The 20,946-nt window shown below is 41.3% G+C and overlaps 1 protein-coding gene across 1 annotated transcript in view; it reads left to right on the top strand.

Annotated features, from left to right (window-relative positions):
- Positions 1–19,816, top strand: part of LOC138751908 (uncharacterized protein C9orf152-like) — a 29,788-nt gene extending 9,972 nt beyond the window's left edge. Inside the window, exon 2 of the mRNA XM_069914851.1 lies at positions 18,970–19,816. Coding sequence (XP_069770952.1) covers positions 18,970–19,568 — 599 coding nt within the window. The 3' untranslated portion in view covers positions 19,569–19,816. The remainder of the gene's footprint in view (positions 1–18,969) is intronic.
- The last annotated feature ends 1,130 nt before the right edge of the window (positions 19,817–20,946 follow it).

Genomic DNA, 20,946 nt, shown 5'->3' with positions numbered 1-20,946 from the left:
GAAGTCAGAGTCATTGCTCTCTGGTTGTGTGCAGCAATTTATGGCATCCAGAGGCGTGGGGAGCATCGGTAGGGCGGCCTGGTCATCGCTCCTGTTGACCACGTCTATAACGGTTGTGGTGTGTGGCATGTGGCAGCCGTTGGCACCCAGAGGCATGGGGAACATCGGTAGGGTGGCTTGGTCACCGCCCGTGTTGACCACGTCATTCTCAACGTCGTCGGGGGTCCTCCGTGTCAACCACTGGCTGGCCCAAAATGGTGGCTGCACGTAGGGGCCCACTGCATGGCTGGCCTCCTTCCCCAGCTATGTTCGTTGCTCCAGGGGAAGTGACGTAATCGCGGCCGGCAGCAGTGACATCATTACGTCAGCCGGAAGTGACATCACGCCATGACCCAGAAGTGACGACGCTGTAGTTCTCGGCGAGCAGTGCTGGCGAGGGCGGGGGCTGGTCCAGGTGCTTTGGGCACACGATGCGACAGTCACTGACGGGGCCGGATGTTGCACCGTCGAGGTCCGGGAAGGCGGAAGTCGTAGCGGGGACAATTACGCCGCCCAGCACGCGCACATGGAGGGGTCTGCAGGGGAGGTCATAGAGGGCCGTTGAGCTGCCGGCTGGTTTTGAGAGGCACACTTTAGTGAAGTGTCCTTTCTTGCCGCATCGGGAACAATACTGGTTCCTAGCTGGGCAGTTTTGGCGCGATCGTTGATCTGACCCACACCAGGACCCACAGTACTTACAGGGGTGCCAGGCACCTGTTGCAGCCATGTTCTCCTCCCCAGCTCAGTCTGAGGCTGCAGCTGCAGTGTGAGAGTGCCATGAGGGAGCCTGGGGGAACCTGGAATCGAAGGCTTCGATGTGCAGGGCTGCAGCTTCCAGGGTTCGGACCACTTCCACAGTCCTGGTTACGGCATAGATGTTGTCTTCCAGCAGCTTCTGCCGGATGGCCCTTGAGCATAGCTCTCGGACAAAGGCGCCCCGGATCAGCCTCTTGATCTCCTCTGCACCTACCCCGGGTTCAGCCAGACACGGTCGGGCCAACTCTCACAGGTGTCCCAGGTAAGACTCAACCGTCTCACTGGGTTGCTAAGCTCGGGTGTAGACAAGGTACTTGCACAGACCACATTCATGGGGGGCTTGTACAAGTTCTCGAGAGTGTCCATTGCGCTTTTATACATGGAGCAGCCTTTGATTGCTTGGAAGGCGTAGGGATTCAGCTTTGACCAGAGTAGGACCAACCTCCTCAGATCTGAGTCCAGGATGCCGTCTTCGTGTGCCTCGATGATTGCCTCGACCTCGTGCCGCCAGATCTCGAAGCATCTCTGGGCTTCTGGGTGGCGTGGGTCGACTTCGAGGCTCCCTGCGCTCAGGAATTTTTCCATGGCAGCCGTGGGAAAATGTTGTGGATTAAATTGTGGTGCGCTGTTAGCCAGAATCAGACACACACAAGGTAAAGACTGTACAACAGGCTTTAATCCACAAAGTCTTCCACAGAGCCAGGCTGGCTGTAGCTTCAGTAACTCTGAGTGATCTTCGGGAGGCTGGAGCAGGCTTATATCCCAGAGGGTGATTGACACCCAACCGTGTGGGGCTTGATCCATTCAGGCCGACTGATTGACAGCCGGCCAGGTGTTGTCCTGTCCCCTTACAGTCCTGCAGGTACAGAGGTTGCCCCCTGGAGTAGGCCGGTGGTGTACTGCCACACTCACTGCCGTTGAGAACAGAATATTCCAGCACAGTACAGGCCCTTTGGCCCACAGTGTGGTACAGATCTATATAAACCTACTCATTTATCTAAACCTTCACCACCTCACACCATAACCCTCAATTTTTCTTGCATCCATGTATCTAAGAGTCTTTTGTATGTCCCTATTGTACCAGCCTCCACCACCACCCCTGGCAATACATGCCAGGCACCCACCACTCTCTGTGTAAATAACTAACCCCTGACACCTCCCCTAAACTTTCCTCTCTTCACCTTAAAAAGATGTCCTCTGGTCTTTGCTGCTGTCACCCTGGAGAAAAGTTACTGGCAGTCCACTATTTCTGCCTCTCATAATCTTGAGGACCTCCATTAAAACACCTCTCACCCTTGGCTAGAAGGTGGTGAAGGACCTTCTTCCTAATCTGCAGTAGTGCATCTGGTGTAGGTTCTTTTTTAAAAAAATATTTTATTTTTGATTTTCAAATATAGATTCAGACAACAATTCACTTTCTTTCAACACTTATGTACAACATACTGAGTTTGTTTTTCCTCTCCCCCCATGTCCCAATACAATCGAGAATAAATTTATATTTATTATACAAAAAACCTCAAATACAGTTGAGGTGAATGACCCTTGCGAAAAGCTGAAGAAAAACTGAAAAAAGCCCCGGGACTTAAATAAAAAGGAGGGAAGGGACCAAAAAAAAACAAGAACCCGTCATCTGTGCCACGACCCAGTTTTTTGATCCTATCATTTCCATGCTGGGACGGATTGTTTTCTTTTTTCCAAAGGGGTGAAATTATATCTGTGTACCTATGTGTTTCAAATAAGGTTGCCACACTCTAACAAATGTGACATATTTCCTCCTTAAATTGTACATGATTTTCTGCAGATTAGGACTCTGCATTTCTGTATTCCATCACTTCCAAAGAACTCTTGTCAAGGCTGTAGACCCAGAGATGAGATGGACTCTCATATTAGAAAGCCCTTAATTTGAGCACATAAACACTTGGCTGTCAGAGAGGTTTCAATCTTATAGAGCAGTGGTTCTCAACCTTTTTCTTTCCTCTCAGATACCACTTTAAGTATTCCCCATGCCATAGCTGTTTAAGGTGGGATGTGGGTGGAAAGAAAAAGTTTGAAAACCAGTGTTTTAATCATACCTAATTGACTTGTTATGTGCACGGTTTCAGAGCTCCAAAGGAAATGGGCCAATGACAATTTTTCTCACGCAAAATATTTCAGTAACAGTTGGGTCTAGAGCACTGATTCACGACCTTCTCTTCCCATTCACATCTCACCTTAAGCAGTCCCTTACTAATCACAGAGCACCAATGACGTAGGGATTACTTGAATGGTATATGAATGGAAAGAAAAAGGTTGAGAACCACTGTTATAGAGTCATTGCATTTGGCATGGACACAGTAAGATATCTTCATAAAATGGTCTCCTTACTTGAGGAAGGATGTTCTGGCTTTGGAAGCGGTGCACAGGAGGTTCACCAGGTTGATTCCAGAGATGAGGGAGTTAGCCTATGAGGAGAGATTGAGTCATCTGGGACTGTACTCGCTGGAATTTAGAAGAATGAGAGGGGACTGTTGCAGGCCCGTTACGGGCCCAGGGGACCCCAAAATCCAGCAGCGATAGAAATTCACCAAGACAAATGGTTACTTAAACAAAAGTTGTTTTTAATTATCTTTAATCATGAAAAAAGGATCAAACTTTAACTTATCACTATTGACTTAACTTAACCTAATTTAACCCCCTTCTAATTCTAAGCGTATGTGTATGTAATGTGTGTTTAAGTTTAGCAAAGTTCTTTGATTCACAGTCCAATCTCACTTCTCCGATATCAAGCAATTCTTATACTGTGCACAGAATTTAACATTTATGAATTTTCACCAGACTCTAGTGAAAAGGTAAATGGCTACCACTCAGGAAGGTTCTAGTTGGTTTAAGTTAGAGATTCATTGCTCTTTGTATACACACAAACTTATATACTTCCATTAGTCACTTGAAAAACTTGCCCCATCAGGGTTTTCCAAATGATAGCCTCTTCTTCCAGGTGACCACAAAGTTCTTCTTGTTTCCCTTATTTCAGGAGGAACACTTGTAAGGACTACAAAGGTTTTTCAATAGGCTGAACTCAGAACTCACAATCTGTCTTCATAATGGGGTTTTTAACAAGTTGCCAGCTTCAAAAATCCACTGCAGAACTCCAACTGAATTCTCTCTCTCTCTTAAAGAAAGCCTGTTTGGTCTTTTCCCTCTCTCTGCTTGCAAAACCACATGACCTTCTTGCAGGGCTCCAGACCCAGTCTCTGAAATAATTTAGCCTCTGAGCGTGGACTGTTTCATTTGCACCTGCTTTTGAAGTTCCTTAGTAAAGCATTTCCAAAATAGTTTTTATTGTCTTTGCAAAGGCACTTGGTGCCTCAATGTCTCACTTTCAGCAAAGCTCTTGTGTTTTAAATTAGATCTGTTTTGTGAAGTGTTTGTGTTTGAAGTGACCTACACTAACCCCCCCCCCACAATTTTTCTCTTTTAAAAAAACATTTATAAATAATATAAAATATAATATAACCCACCACAGAACCTTAAAGAAACATATAAAATTATGAAACCCATAGATTGAGGTAAGTAAGTTGTTTCTATTGGTGGGGAAGACTAGAACTAAGGGACATCTCAAAATTCAGGGTAGTAGATTTAAGACGGAGATGAGGAGGAACTGCTTTTACCAGAGGGTGGTGAATCTGTGAAATTCACTGCCCATTCAATCAGTCAATAAATATATTTAAGACAAGGTTTGATAGGTTTTTACATAGTAGAGGAATTAAGAGATATGGGGAAAAGGCAGGTGAGATGAGCCTATCAACAGATCAGCCATGATCTCATTGAATGGCAGTTGGCTTTATGCCTGCTCCTATTTCTTATGTTAGATACAGATATCCAAAATAACAGCTGGTCTTCTGGGTTCTCAAGCTGAACAAATATATCAAAGATTAACTTGATTACACTCTAGCTGTAACCAAGTCAGTCTTTACAAGAGCTATCATATGACTGGAAAACAATCCTCACTCATTGTGCAAGGCTGATCCAGAAGGCAAAGATACTTGAAATCCATGGTGAATCAATAAGTTTGGATTGAGAATTGGCTCGCCCATGGTAGAGGGTAGAGATGGAAGGATGTTATTCTGATTGGAGGACCACAACCAGTTGTTTTCCCAGGCATCAATGCGAGGACCCCTTTTGTTGGTGGTGTATAACTGAGTAATCTCGATGAGTAGTACATGAGTTGATTAGCAAGTTTGCAAATGAAACTAAGATTGGTGGAGTCTAGAGCAGCCAATCTCAACGGGGGCCCTATGGCCCTCCTGTGGGCCTCAGGACATTGAACATTTTCACTTCATGTAACATGAATATTTTATGTTTTTTTTTTATGTCATTCGTAATTAAAACTTGACTATTTCACAGGGAAGGGACCAGTAAATCCTGAGCAGAGTCTGAGCAGGGCCATAGTCAAAACAAGGTTAAGAATGGCTGGTCTAGCAGGATAGAGGGCAGTTGCAGATATGGGTTAAAAAAAAGGCAAATGGAGTTTCATCTGAACAAGTGTGAGGTGCTACACTTTGGGAGGTCAATTATAAAGAGAAAGTATACAATTAATTTTGGGGCTCATTCTGAAGTTTGATAGTGGTGAGGAGGAAACTGTTCCTGAATTTATAGGTACATCATTTCATTCTTGTGAATCTTCTTTCTATTGGGGTATGAAGAGAGTTAAAATGGCAGGGCCCTGTACAGAAGATTTATGGGAGTCCAAGCCAATAGAGTCTCGCTTCTTTTATTGATGTAATAAAACAGAAAATGTAATATTACACAAAATTTCCTTCAGTCTACCATAAAGGCAGATAAAGATTCACCATCAGCAGAAATTGCCTAGCGCCCCTATATTTAGAGAAAGAGAAACAAAGGTGTCTCCCCAGAGTCACTGAGTGTCTGTGCATTTGCCTCCCGTGCTCCCACTGCCTCCGCAGCCACACAGCCTACAGTCCAAACTATCGGCAACCCAAGCTGCAGATCCAAATATCTGACATGATCAGGAAGTCCTCAGCACCCTTGGCACCCTCTTGTAACTCCGTTTCAGATATCTGGTACCCACTTTAGCTGGTCTCGAGCCAGTCTCCAGCAGTCCGCAGCCAAGGCAGAGTCCCTTGACCGCAGACACCAGCAGCCCATAGCCTGTGTGGGTTCCTCGCCTCGAGTCAAAACAGCCCACTGTCTGCATGTCCTTCAGCTGTTCCATGAAAGTGGTCGTGTGAGTAAATATGGTGGCAAATAAGGTGCATGGCATTGTTGCCTTATTTGGACAGGACTATGGACCCTATGTTGAATTGTATATAAAACTTTGCTTAGACCACACTTGGAATAATGTGTGTATTTCTGGCCACTTTGTTATAGGAATGTTTAAACTTTAGAAAGTGTAAAGAATAGTTTTACCAGGCGGAGTCACATGATGGAGTAGTGGCCAGTCGGGAAAACCAGCCCTCTCCAGGAAAATAGGAAAAAGCATAACAAAAATAGAGTACAAGAAATAGAAGATAAAGATACAGAGAAGAGAAAGAAGATGGCTTCCAAGAAGGAGAAAGTAAGGACAGCTGGAAAAGAAGAAGAAAAAAAGTCACCAGAGAAGAAGGAAGATGGCCTTACCTGCAGGAACGAACAGGACGCTGTGGTGATGTGGACCGCCCGACCCTCGAGGTCAGTACCTGACCTATAAAGTTGCAACCCACCAGCCGGTGCACTACAAAAATGGCTCTAGGAGCCAAACAAAAGTGCGCAATCAGAGGAAAAAGAGGACACCGGCGAGAGGGGGCCTCAGCAGAGGAGCGAGCTGTCACAGACCAAGCAGCTGAGAGATGCCCAACACCAGGGCTCTCAGCTGGAGGATAAGGAAGACAGCAGAAGAGGGTGCAACGAAACAGACGTGGAAGACAGACGGAGGGAAGATCGACAAGAAGACCAACGTTAAGAAGCACAACAGACGAGCAGCCCAAGAGGGGAGGAACAACAACAAGAGGCCCAGCAAGAAGAGGCCCGACAAAGAGATACAAGCAGCTCATCAGGAAAAACAGAAGAGACAAAGAAGAGAAGAAGAAGACACAAACACAGATACAGACACAAAAGAAGAGGAAGAAAAAGACCAAGATCTTCAGAGAAATAAAAGGTAAAACTGATGAACAGAGTATAGATAAAGTATTTTTTGAGGAACAAATTAGATCATTAAAAGAATGGTTTTCATTGGAGTTTAATACAATTAAAAGGAAAATGAAAAGAACAGAAGATAAAATGCAAAGGTTAGAACTAGTAATGACAGAAATAGGGAAAAGAGTAGAAAATGTAGAAGAGAACGGCTGTAGAAATGGAAGTAAATGACAAGAGGAAAATTGGAAGAAAGTGAAAAAAAATTAAAGAGACACAAGAGTTGTTATCTCAGAAAATTGATATGTTGGAAAATTATACTAGGTGAAACAACATAAAAATAGTGGGCCTGAAGGAGGGTGAAGAAGGCACAGATATGAAGGAATTTATAAAAGGATGGATCCTGAAGGTCCTGGGAATGACAGAAATGCAGGAAGAAATGGAAATAGAAAGGGCACACAGAGCATTAGCTCCGAATCCACAGGCACATCAAAAACCAAGATCCATCTTAGTAAAATTTTTGAGATACACGACAAGAGAAAATATACTGGAACGGGCAAGGAATAAAATTAGAGAAGATAATAAACCATTGGAATACAAGGGTCAAAAAATATTTATTTACCCAGACATAAGTTTTGAACTCTTAAAGAGGAGGAAGGAATTTAATATAGTGAAATCAACTTTATGGAAAAAAGGTTACAAATTCATATTAAGACATCCAGCCGTGCTTAAAATATTTATACCCAGGGAGCAAAACAGACTGTTCTCGGATCCAGAGAAAGCACAAGAATTTGCAAAATGTTTGCAGGACAGGAGAAGAGATGTAACAAGAATGAGGAACGGCAATAAAGTATATAAAAAGATGTAAAAACAATGTTTATGTAAAGAACTAAAGAGAGAAAAGAGAAGGGAAGGAAAGGAGTAAGGGGGGAAAACAAAGAAGAGAGAGAACTTTATTATGTGTGTTAAAAAAGTGTTTTCTGGAGAGGGCTGGGTGGAGGGAGAATAACCGTCACTACAAAATCAGTTGACGCTGCAAACAAGATCTCAACCCAAATGAAAAGGGGAGTTGTGGTTGCCCGGCAAGAGGTTTAGGGCAACTCAGAGAGGGGGGGGAACTTTTGGGGTTAAGGTATTAGTGGATGTGGGAACTACAGGGGTACTTTTTGTCTTATATCTGTTGTGGTATATTAAGTGTAATAAGAGAAAACTAAGAGATGAAAAGGGGGATGGAGGTGGCAAAGAGGTGGAAAAGAGATGTATGAAAGATATAAGATGGACATGTTGAACTATATGACAATAAACATTAATGGAATACATAACCAAATTAAAAGAAAGAGGCTACTAAATTTATTGAAGAAGGAAAAAATAGATATAGCATTTGTGCAGGAAACGCATCTAACTGAAGCGGAACATAACAAACTAAAGAGAGACTGGATAGGACACGTAACAGCAGCATCCTATAATTCAAAAGCTAGAGGTATAGCCATACTAGTTAACAAAAATGTACCAATCAAAACAGAGGAGAAAATAATAGATCCAGCAGGGAGGTATGCAATGATAAAGTGTCAGATATACTCAGAATTTTGGAATTTTCTCAATATATATGCATTTAACGTGGAGGATCATGTTAAAAATAGTGGGCCTGAAGGAGGGCGCCTAACGTGTTGAATATGTATGGGTATTGGAGGAGGGTGGGTAGAGGGGAGGGAGGGAAAGGGAGATAGTAAGTACAGAAAAGGAATTAGTAAAAAGGGATGATATAATGAAAAGGAGAGAATTGGCGGACAAAAAAATTAAATACGAAACATTACAAACGTACAAGGTGGAGAAGAACAAGATGATAACAAAGCAAAGTATTATGAACTGGAAGAAAAAACACAAAATATTAGCCTGGCAACTTAAAACAGAACAAGCTAAAAGAACGATACTGACATCAAGGAAAAAGGACAAACAAATTACATATAATCCAACAGAGATTAATGAAAATTTTCAGCAATTTTATGAACAATTGTATCAAACTGAGAACGAGGGGAAAGATGATAAAATTGGAGGAATTTTTAGCTAAAATTGAACTGCCGAAATTCCAAGAAGAGGAACTAAACAAACTAATAAAACCATTTGAAATAGAGGAAGTACAGGATATATTAAAAAAAGCTGCTGACCAACAAAACACCAGGAGAGGTTGGATTTCCAATAGAATTTTATAAAACATTTAAAGAGTTATTAATTCCTCCTCTCCTGGAAGTAATGAACCAGATAGAAGAAACACAAAACTTGCCAGATTCATGTAAGACAGCAATAATTACAGTAATACCAAAGATGGGGAAGGATCCATTAACACCAGCATCATATAGACCAATATCTCTACTTAACTCAGACTATAAAATAATAGTGAAATTATTAGCAAACAGATTGGCCGATTGTGTACCCAAAATAGTAAAACAAGATCAAACTGGATTTATTAAGAAAAGACGAACAGCAGACAATGTCTGCAAACTTATTAATCTAATCCACGCAGTTCAAGGAAATAAGAAACCAACAGTAGCTGTTGCTCTAGACACAGAAAAAGCCTTTGACAGAGTAGAGTGGAACTACAGAATTACAGAAGTTCGATCTACCAGAAAAATATCTAAATTGGATTAAAGCATTGTATAATGGACTGTTGGCAAAGGTAACAGTAAATGGATATGTATTGAGTCACTTTAAATTAAGTAGGTCAACTAGACTGAGATGTCCACTAACCCCCTCATTGTTCGCCTCAGCAATAGAACCTTTGGCAGAACCGATAAGAATAGAAAATAAAATAAAAGGGATAAAAATAAAGGAGAAGGAGTATAAAATCATCTTATTTGCAGATGACATCATAGTATATCTAACAGAAACAGAGGTATCAGTAAAAGAATTACATAAGAAATTGAAGGAATATGGAGAAATATCAGGGTACAAGATCAATGCAAATAAAAGTGAAGTGATGCCAATGAGTACCGCGGATTATACAGAATTTAAAAAAGAATCACCATTTAAATGGCAAGCACAAGCAATCTGATACCTAGGGATCAGGTTAAATAATAACCACTTAAGCCACTTGTACAAACTAAATTATCAGCCACTAATAAAGAAATTACAGGAAGACTGAGAACAATGGAAAGAATTACCACTAACGTTGTTAGGGAGGGTAAACTGCATTAAAATGAATGTGTTCTCCCAAGGATACAATACTTATTTCAAACATTTCCCTTAACAGAAAAATTCTTTGTTGAACTAAAGAGAATAATAAGGAAATTCTTGTGGAAAGGGAGGAACCCAATGGTAGCGTTAAATAAATTAACAGAGAGGTATAATCAATGTGGTTTACAGTTACCAAATTTTAGAAATTTTTATAGAGCCACACAATTAAAGTATTTATCAGATTTTTAACAGACTGGACTAAGATAGAACTAGATAAAATAGGGGAAAAGGTACCGGAACATATACTTTATAAGTGGATGAAAAGCTGGTGCAATATAAAAACGCACCAGTACTGCATCATTTACTTAATACATGGAAGAAGATCCACTTAGAAAGGAAAAAAAAACAAATTACTATTGACGCAAAATCCGCTAATCCCTTTTACAATAGACAACCTTTCCTTTCGAGAATGAGAGAGAAAAGGAATCAAAAGAATAGAAAATTGTTTTTTGGGAAATAATTTATTAACAGTTGAAATACAAATATGGAATAATTCATGGTACAATGTTTGCATATCATCAATTGAAAGCTTATTTAAAGGATAAATTGGGAAACAGCTTGAGATTACCTGAAGGAAGCAGCTTTGAATACGTGATTACAGACACAATGATAATTAAAAGATTTATAACCAACTACATTAAGCTGCAAGATAAGGAAAATGAAATAAACTATAAACCTAAGCAGAAGTGGGAAAAGGATCTAAACATAAAGATAAAAAATGAAGTATGGGAAAAGTTATGTTCTGGAACTATGAAGAAATCAATAAACACAAGGTTACGCATGATACAGTATAATTGGTTACACAGGGTATATATCACTTCTCAAATATTAAAAAAATGGGATTCAACATTATCAGATAGATGTTTTTGCTGTAAGAAGGAAATGGGAACAACATTACATGCAACTTGGGCATGTACAAAAGTAAATACATTTTGGGAAGAATTAAATCAGATACTAAATAAAATTACAAAAAATAACAGACCAAAAAAAATCCAGAGATATTTCTTTTAAGTAACATAAGAAGTAGAGAATTAGGCCTCAGATTGGATAAAGTGCAAAAAAAAATTCATTATGATTGCCTTAGCGATAGCAAAAAAAATGTATAATCTCAACTTGGAAAATGGAAGAGTCCATGAGTATACAGCAATGGAAAAAATAACATAATTTAAAAAATAAAGTCACAATGTTTGAACAAATTTGGGACCATACATGGAACATATCAGAGAGAGCTTGCCTACGACCTCCATCCCCTAAAATGAGAATGAAAATGATAAGAAAACAAAACGACTGGATTCAGTGTGTAATAAATAGATGACGCATTTTTCTTGTTTATTTTCCTTTGTGTGAAAATATTGTTTTATGGTTTTATTGTATTGTACATGTTGAATATGTATGGGTATTGGAGGGGGGTGGGTAGAGGGGAGGGAGGGAAAGGGGGGGGGGAAAGGGGAGAAAAGACCACTGTGAAAATTTAATGAGATACATTTGTACATATTTTGGTTGATATGATTCAGTGTGAAAAATAAAAAAATTATTTAAAAAAAAAGAATAGTTTTACCACAATATCAGCTGTCAGCAGAGGTTGGTTAAACTTAGCTTTTTTTTCTCTCTGGAGCATCAAGGCTGAGCGGAGACATGAATAGAAGTTTATAAAGTTATTAAAGAGTTAATAGCATAGACTCTGAGGGTCTTTTTTTCAAGGATGGAAACGTCAAATATGAGAGGGCATAGATTTAAAGTGAGAGTGGGAAGTTAAAGGAGATTTATAAGACAAATTATTTTTACAGGGTGGTGGGTGCCTAGAACCCGAGGTAGTGGTGGAAGCAAACAATGGTAGTATAGCGGGCGCACAGCATGGTATTGCAAACCACCACCGTCAGTTCACAGACTTACCTGACACATTGTGGGCTAGCAGTGCTTGGTACCAAAGTACAGCAAGTGGATCAGATGAACCCCCCTGCCTAAAGACGCAGGGTGCTAATGGCTCATAGCTTTAACCTGCTGGTCTACAGGACCAGCATCTGTTCACTAATGAGCTCATTAACAGGCAGGGAATAAAAGGTCTGTAATGAACCAGTCTTGAGTTGACTACCTTTGTGTGTGTTTGCCTTTATTTAGTAGCATCTACCGTCGTAGTCACTACAGTACTTTTATTTTAAATGTAATCTTCTGCCCTCATTGCACATGCCTGCCACATTGACCACCGCCAGTGGGCTGATCCCGCCTCAAACCGTGCATCTTGGCGCCTCACAGTTTGGCGGGCAGCAACCTCCTTTGAAGAAGACCGCAGAGCCCACCTCACTGACAAAAGGCAAAGGAGGAAAAACCCAACACCCAACCCCAACCAACCAATTTTCCCCTGCAGCCGCTGCAACCGTGTCTGCCTGTCCCGCATCGGACTTGTCAGCCACAAACGAGCCTGCAGCTGACGTGGACATTACCCCTCCATAAATCTTCGTCCGCGAAGCCAAGCCAAAGAAAAGAAAAGAAGAATCATTTTTAAACTGCTTGACACTGAAAAAATACTGATGGTGTAATTATTTCTTCAGGAGAGAATCAATATTAAACATTCAGATGCAAGTCATTGCTTTGTGTCTCCTTGTGGCGTTTTACAATAAACAAAAAATGTTGGCTGGATTTGAACTCCTTGATTAACAATGTTAATGTCACAAGTTTAACTCAGAGGGTGTGGTTATTTTGTAATGTTTAACATTACTGGGAAGTGTTTTGCATTTGATATCCTGCTCCTGGTGTGAGCAATTTTAGATTATTTTTCAAATTCTGTAAAAACACACTTGATTGTGTGCACTCTTCATTTAATTTTTTTAATTTAGTGTTTTTAAATTCAGACATACAGCACAGTAACAGGCCATGAGCCCGTGCCACCAAATTATACCCAAATGATCTACAACCCCCGGTAGGTCTTGAAAGGTGGGAGGAAACCGGAGCACCCAGGGAAAACCCACACAGATGTGGGGAGGATGTACAAACTCCTGACAGACAGTGCGGGATTCGAACCCCCGGTCCCAATCACTCGTGCTGTAAAGGCATTGCGCTAACCATGCCACCCCAAAGCATTGAAATGTGCATGTGCTGGGAATCCTGGAGGGGATTTCCCCCTCACTTGTAAATACATGCAACACACATGCAATTCATATTCCAGGATGGTGTAGTGTGAAATCTGCTGGAAGAGCCAATCTCACACCCATTGGTTTTGCACCACACAGAAGTATTGAGTCAAATCCTGATTCACATATTTAAATAGAGCATATTTCTATATCCTGGAAATATCTTCCCTTGGTACTTTTAATAACTTATGATCCCCTGGCTGGAAAACAAGTTGTTAAAATCAATCCTGCCGCATTTCCCAGTCGCTTAGCAGGAGAACTATGTGCATCGGTGAATTATTCCAAGGAAGAAATGATGGTTCATTTACTGAAATGGCCTGTTTTACTCTGCAAAATGTTCCTCTCTGTTTAAATGAAGTTCATTGGTGCCACTGGACCAGGGCCAGGTCAGAAATACCAAGTGAATGATGTGTGACTTATGTGTTCATTGTAAGAAGGCATAGTTAATAGCTTGATGAGATAAGAGAATGCACACATATACTGCTCTTTTGGAGAAGTTGAATAGATTGACTTGCATGGTACTCAAGAATCCGACGTTGTCTTTTCACTCAGCATATTCTGAACTGGTCTGCATCCAGCCCCGGGGACTTATCAATCTTTATGTTTTTAAAAAGATCCAACACTTCCTCTTCCTTAATCACCACATTGTCCAGACCCTAGCACTTGGAAGGCAACATACCATCTGGGAGCCATTGAATGGTAGACAATTGAGGAGTGCAGAGCAACAAAGGGATTTAGGTGGTAAATAGTACCCTCAAGGCTGATACTCGGGTAGATGGTGTGGTGAAGAAGGCATTTGGAATATTGGCCTTCATAAATCGGAGTATTGAATTCAAGAGTAGGGAGGTTATGATGAAATTGTACAAGGCATTGGTGAGGCCAAATTTGGAGTACTGTGTACAGTTTTGGTCACCAAATTATAGGAAAGATATAAACAAAATAGAGAGAAGGTTCACGAGAATGTTGACAGGATTTCAGGGTCTGAGTTACAGGGAAAGGTTGTGCAGACTGGGGCTTTTTTCTCTGGAGCGTAGAAGATTGAGGGGGGACTTGATAGAGGTGTTTAAGATTTTAAAAGGGACAGACAGAGTCAATGTGGATAGGCTTTTTCAATTAAGAAAGGGGGAGATTCAAACTAGAGGGCATGGTTTAAGATTGAAGGGGGAAAATTATAAGGGGAACATGAGGGGAAATTTCTTTACGCAGAGGGTGGTGGGGATGTGGAATGAGCTTCCGGCAGACGTGGTCGAGGCGGGATCATTGGTTACATTTAAGGAAAGACTAGATCGTTACATGGAGAGGAGGGGACTGGAGGGGTATGGACCGGGTGCTGGTCAGTGGGGCTAGGAGGGTGGGGATTTGCTACAGAACTGGCCTGTTCTGTGCTGTAAGTAGTTATATGGTTATATGGTTATATCTCGTTCACAGACCATCCTATCCACTCGCTTAACCAATGAATCCCCAATCACCATAGCTCTCCTCTTCTCCCCCTTTCCCTTCTGAGCCGAGAGGCCAGTCTCTGTGGCAGAGATGTGACCACACAACCTGTCCCTGGTAGATCATCCCCTCCAAACTGTATCCAAAACAGTATACTTATTGTTGAGAGGCACAGCCACAGGACGATCTGCTCATTCCCCTTCTCCTTCCCTCTCCTGACAATCACCCAGCTACCTGCCTCCTGACATTTGGGGGTGACTGTCTCCTCTCAAATGATCTGGAGTTCATCCTGTACCAGCTCCACCTCCCTAACTCGACCTCCCAGAAGCTGCAGCTGGATGCACCTCTTTCAGGTGTAGTCATCAGGGACAATTGAACTGTCCCAGATTTCCCACATGCTGCTCTCAGAGCATTCCACTGCCCTAGCTGCTGTCTCCATGAAATCTTCAGGGATTCAGGACCTTCACACCCTTTCCTTGTGTGTGCTTACTCAAGATCAACTACCCCAACCTATAGGATGTTCAGGGATGACCTAAAGAGGCCAAAACCATAGAGCCGCAACAAATATTTCACACGTAAGGAGACCCAAAAGCAGGAGATCATAAATAAGTACTAGTCACAAATAGATACACGAGGGATTGAAGAGAAATTCTTTTAGTCACAGGCAATGTCAAAAATGCCATTTATTACCAGAGTGCAGCAGAAGGCAAAGACCATGGACATATTTAAGAGAAAACTAGATACACAGAAGTCAGAAATGGGTAGAAGGGTACACTGGTAGAATGGGATGAAGAGGGCTGGGAAGAGTCTTGTGTGGAAAATAATTCCAAACATACAGGCTATTTGGAACATAGGAGGCATTACATTGCAATATGACAAACATGAATAAGCAGTTAGAATAAATGCTGAATCTTTATAGCATGGCATAGTTTTATTCCTTGTAGTATTGAAGTGAGGACATTAGCTGTTGTTGATGGCATTACCTATTTCAGCTCAATTGCATCTAATAACTTCATTAGTGAAGCTGTTACAAACTCCAGATCATTGCTCAGTGCTAAAGAATAAGGAGAGAATGTAGAGTCCAACAGAATGGAAACAGGCCCAGAGGCCCAGCTTGTCCACACCAAACAACATGCCTTTTTGCTTTCGTCCTACTTCCCACCAACCCCCTCCCATCAATGTAATTATCAAAATATTTCTTAAAGGAACCTAATGCACTTCCTTCCATCACTTTGTCTGGCAGCTCGTTTCGTGCCCACCCCCCACCAAGAGAAGAACTGTTCCCCCCCCCCCCCCCCAGGTCCCTTCTAAATCCCACCCCCTCACTATAGTTATGCTCTTTTGTCTTAGATTCTCCCATTCTATGAAACAGACTGATAATATTCAACTTATCAGTGCCCCTCATGATTTATAAACCTCAATAATATTCCTTCTTAACTTACGTTTAAGGAAACAAGCCTTGTTTTGTTTTCATTCTCTCATGATAACTCAACTCCCCTAATCCCAGTAACAACTTTTTGTTAATCTCTTCTGTACATTTTCCAATTATATAGGTGACCAAAACTACACATAATATTCCAGTATAGCCTCACAAACATCTTGTATAATTTCAACATGATGTCCCAACAGTTCTATTCAATGCCCCAATTGATAAAGACAAACGTCCCAAACACTTTCTTCACAACTCTGTCCACCTGTGCTGTCATATTTAAAGAGCATCCCTATATACTTGCACCCCTACGTCCATCTGCTACACAACACCCTTTAAGGGCATTATCGGTAACAGAGTTAAGTCCTGCCCTGGTTTGATTTACCCAAGCACAGCACATCGCACTTCTCCGAGTTGAATTACATCTGCCATTACTTCGCCTAGTTCCCAATCTGATCACGATCCCAATGTAAATCCAGGATAACCTTCCTCACTGTTCACCATAGCACATATTTATGTACCATTAGCAAACGTATTCATCTTACCATAAATATTCTTGTCCAAATCATTATGAAATCATTACAGACCACTACAAAAAGTATGATGAAAAGCAAGGATCCAAGTACCAAACCCAGAAGTACTCAACTCATCACGGTCTTCCAGGCTGAAAAACTGCCCTCTACAATTACTCTCTGACTCCTATCACTAAACCATTTTTTTAAATCCAATTGGCTAGCTCGTGCATCCTAACCTTTCATACCAACACACCATGTGGGTCTGAAGTGGAACACTGTATTGCAGTCATTTTATTGGTTGGCCCATACCCGATACTGTAACTCCTCCCCCTCCAGGATCCTTGATAAAGGCGGTATCGCCCAATCCCCTGCCTCAGTCCTGCCTTGGAATTGAGCCAACCGCAGATAAGACATGACTGTAAATTTATAGTGATTAAAGCCTATTAATCTCAACCTGGTCTGTCAGGACTACTTGATAGTGCTAAAAGGACCTTAACAAATGCTTTACTACAATCCATATAAATAATATCAACTGACTTGCCCTCATCTATCCTCTTTGTTGCCTCTACAAAAATTTCTATCAGTTTTCCTGAGGCACAGTTTCCCATATATAATCACCTTGATTTTTTCCTGACCACCTCTTTTTCCTTGACTGACAGTCTCGTAGGGGTTTAACAATATCGGTTATTTTCCTTGCGGTGTAGGAGGCTAATTGTCAGACATTTAAATAGGCAAGGACCAGAAGTATACATGCATATTGAGGACCTATGGGCATTAAAGTAGATTGGCTTGTTAATAAGTCAGATTTTTTGTTGGCTACATGGAACAGTCCTTGTTCCAAGCCAATGTACCAACTCTTCCTCCATTACACATCATTACATTGGAAGTGGTTCCCACATCTGTGCAGAACTTGTCCGTTTTATTAACTTCACTACTGTTCTCCATTTCTCTTAAATTTACTTGGATAGTTTCTCCCCATTCAGGATCTTCCAATCAGCATCTCAGAAGCCAAGTTGTCTACTGGCAAATTACTACGTGACTCACCTTTCTCTACCTCACCCCCTTTTTTTATTACACTATTGCCCCTCTTTCCCTTTGTCTGGCACCTGCCTCTGTCTCACCATTCCAAATGTCACCCTCCCATCTTTCCCTGGTTTACCAATCCCCTACTGCCCCCCTGTCCAACCCCTCCCACCCTGCTTTCATTACACTGGCTATCTCCCCTCCACACTCTTGGTCAAGATAAAAGGTTCTGACTTGAAACATTGATCATTATTTTTTCTCCTTCTGATGCTGCTCGACCCACTAAGTTCCTCCAGCAGTTTGTTTTTTGCTCTATGACTATAACCCTGGACAACAATTTTTTTCAAAAGGTTTGCATCCTAAAAAAAAGGGGGGAATTGTGATAGACAACTTCAAGCTGAACACGTTAATTTCAGACTTTCTATATTATGTAAATTAAATTAATTATTGTTGAATTTAGCATGTTTAATCACGTAATGATGCTGACCTAAAAACGTTTTGCCACTGATTTTCATTTGCACTCAGCATTTGATACCTCTCGTGTCAGTGTCCAACAATAGTCAGCCAGCATCGGTGGATTCCAGTTGCCCTGATAGCGATTTTCCATGGTCACAATGTCCTGGTGAAACCTTTCACTGCATTTGTCACAGACTGCACCAAGATCAACAAGGAAAAAGTCCAAGTGCATATGCAGAAAATGAATTTTCAATTTTACGTTTCACTTCATGGTTTTCTATGCTTGAAGTCGACTAAAAATATGACAGGAAATCACAAAAACAGGTTATCTCTATAAATCATACATGATATGAACATTTTGAGGTGATCTTTGTGATCAGCAAGATCTTCATTGTCCAGTGTAATCATTCTCAGCCAAATTGACAAACGTTTAAGGTGGGTTTTTTTTGGAATTGTGTTCATCAGTGTTGAGAATGTGACCACTGAGGGAAGGGAAGCCTTACTGTCTTAGTGTCACTATTAAGCACTGCAAAGCCTATTCCCTGCTACTCTTCCACAGGAGCATGTTCAGACAAAAACATCCCCTTGGAGCAGTATGACATTTTTTTCTTTTTCCCACATCACCAATAACCTCTATTTATGTTGTACTTTTAACGTAGCAAAAACCTCCCACAAACACTTCAGGTAATATCTGAAGCCCAACGCAAGGTCAGGGTTGTATATAATGTCATGTATGTACTCCGAAAATAAATCTGAACTTCAAACTATGAGGTTGTGACTAATGTTTGTTATCATGAAGACAAAACATCTGAACAAAAACTTGATTCAAATGTCCTTTAAACTGCAGGGGAAAATAAACAAGCAAGAGGAAAATTCTACAACCTACCAATCAAAACGGTGTCGGTCAACTACACAGTAAGAGAATCACTGTCATTTGAAGAAGACCTTCCTGTCAACAGCGTCATACTTGACTTCCCAAACAAAGACTACATCCAGGATGGCAAAACTCCATGGCGCACTCATCTAGATTTTCACCGTGTGGGGCTTGCTAGGAACCTTGGTCAGAAGAGTCAGGTGCCAGAAGACAAAAGGTCAGATGATCAAAACCCCCAAGATTCCTCAAAGAGCAGGAACATCCCTTCAAGCAAGAATGCCACGACACATAGCCACAAAAAATACAACAGTGAGGTGACAACACCCTTGGCCTGCAAAGCCAATGAGCTAGAGAAGACCTTCTACTCATTCAACAACTATAATCACTGTGTTCCCAGGATCAATAAAAGCTTTTCATTTTCAAATGAGAGATCAAGCATATGGGCAAGCAAAAATCGGCACGTATCCAGAATAGCACCAATCACAACAAAATTGGATTATTACCCATTTCCTCACATGAAAACTCCTCGGAAGTCTGCCACTGCCAAGAATCTAGGTTTATACAATTGTTAAGACACCTCTAACAAGAATTCATACAAAAAACCCAGAATTATAATTCCAGTTCCAGGGAGCAACACAAAGATAATGAAAAATACGACATCAGGTTGATTCGGAGAATTTTCATTTTTTTGCTGTTCTTTAAAAATCTCATGGAAGAAATTTCTTTTAAAAAAGAAAATAGCTCTTTAAGATAGGCTACCAGGTGAACTATTGATGGTACTTGGCCCAATGAGACCCTGCAGGTTTACTTCTCCAGATCACAAACCGTACAAATCAGATGTGTGTGTTAAGGATGACCAAAGCATTTCATATAGTGGGTGCAGTAGGTTTTTTGAAAAAGTATCAATATCATTTATGTAAATTATGTAATAAACAAATCAACTGTAATGCATCCTTCCATTTGGTTATTGTCTTCCTTTAATTGGGGCATAACCTCTAGAATTTTTATTTTCCTCCCTACCAAGGGAGGAAACTGTGAAACATTCTATGATGTACCCATCAAATGATAACTGATGATTGGATTAAAGTTGATAGGCCCAATAAAACTGCATCTGGTTTCTATTGTGGCCTCCTCTCCATTGGAGAATGGATGCAGAGTGGGAGATCATTTCGTTGAGCACCTTCCCTGTGTCCGCTGCAATAACGGAGACCATTTCAATTCCACACCCCATTCCCACAACGATGCCGGCCCATGCCTCGTGCACTGCTAAACCGAGGCTACCCGAGGAATACCTTATATTCCATCTGGGTGCCCTCCAACCAGATATTTTCAACATCGATTTTTTTTCTAGTTTGTTAGGCCCCTCCCCCATCTCAGTCTCTCTTTCCCTATCCCTCCATCTCCTTTCTTCCAGTTCCCCACCCCTTTCCCCTCCATTCAGAAAACTACTCCTTCCCCTATCACCTCAGCTTTTTTCTCTTCTGCCCTCCCACTTATATCCACCCATGATCTCTTGCCTATTGACCTTTGCCTCTCCCTCTACCCCTTCTTCCCTCCTTTCCTCTCCTCCCCTCACCTGTTTATTTGGCCGATTGGCTCCTTTTGCTCATACCTCAACAAATAACTTTGGTTATATCCGTTAGCTGCCAATAGACGTTGCGTGACCTGTTGAGTTTCTCCAGCACTTTCGTATATGGTCCTGCAATCACAGCGTCAGCAGAGCTTGCTGTTTAATGGCACAGGATATCATAATTTAATTGCCTGATGTGCAGATATGAAACCTCTCCATTAGCCTGTTTAAAATACCTGATCAATGCTCAGACTAACTCATGGAAGAGCTTCATTTAAGGGCATTGTTCTGAGTGAGATGTTAAACTGAGGCTCAATCTGCCTATTCAAGTGGGTGCAAGGAATAGGTAATAGATTTTCCATGATCAAGACCAGTTCCAT

Source organism: Narcine bancroftii, chromosome 1 (genome assembly GCF_036971445.1).
Source record: "Narcine bancroftii isolate sNarBan1 chromosome 1, sNarBan1.hap1, whole genome shotgun sequence".
NCBI classification, from domain to species: Eukaryota; Metazoa; Chordata; class Chondrichthyes; order Torpediniformes; family Narcinidae; genus Narcine; species Narcine bancroftii.
Note: the sequence above shows the minus strand (reverse complement) of the source record. Positions and strands in the feature narration are given on the sequence as shown.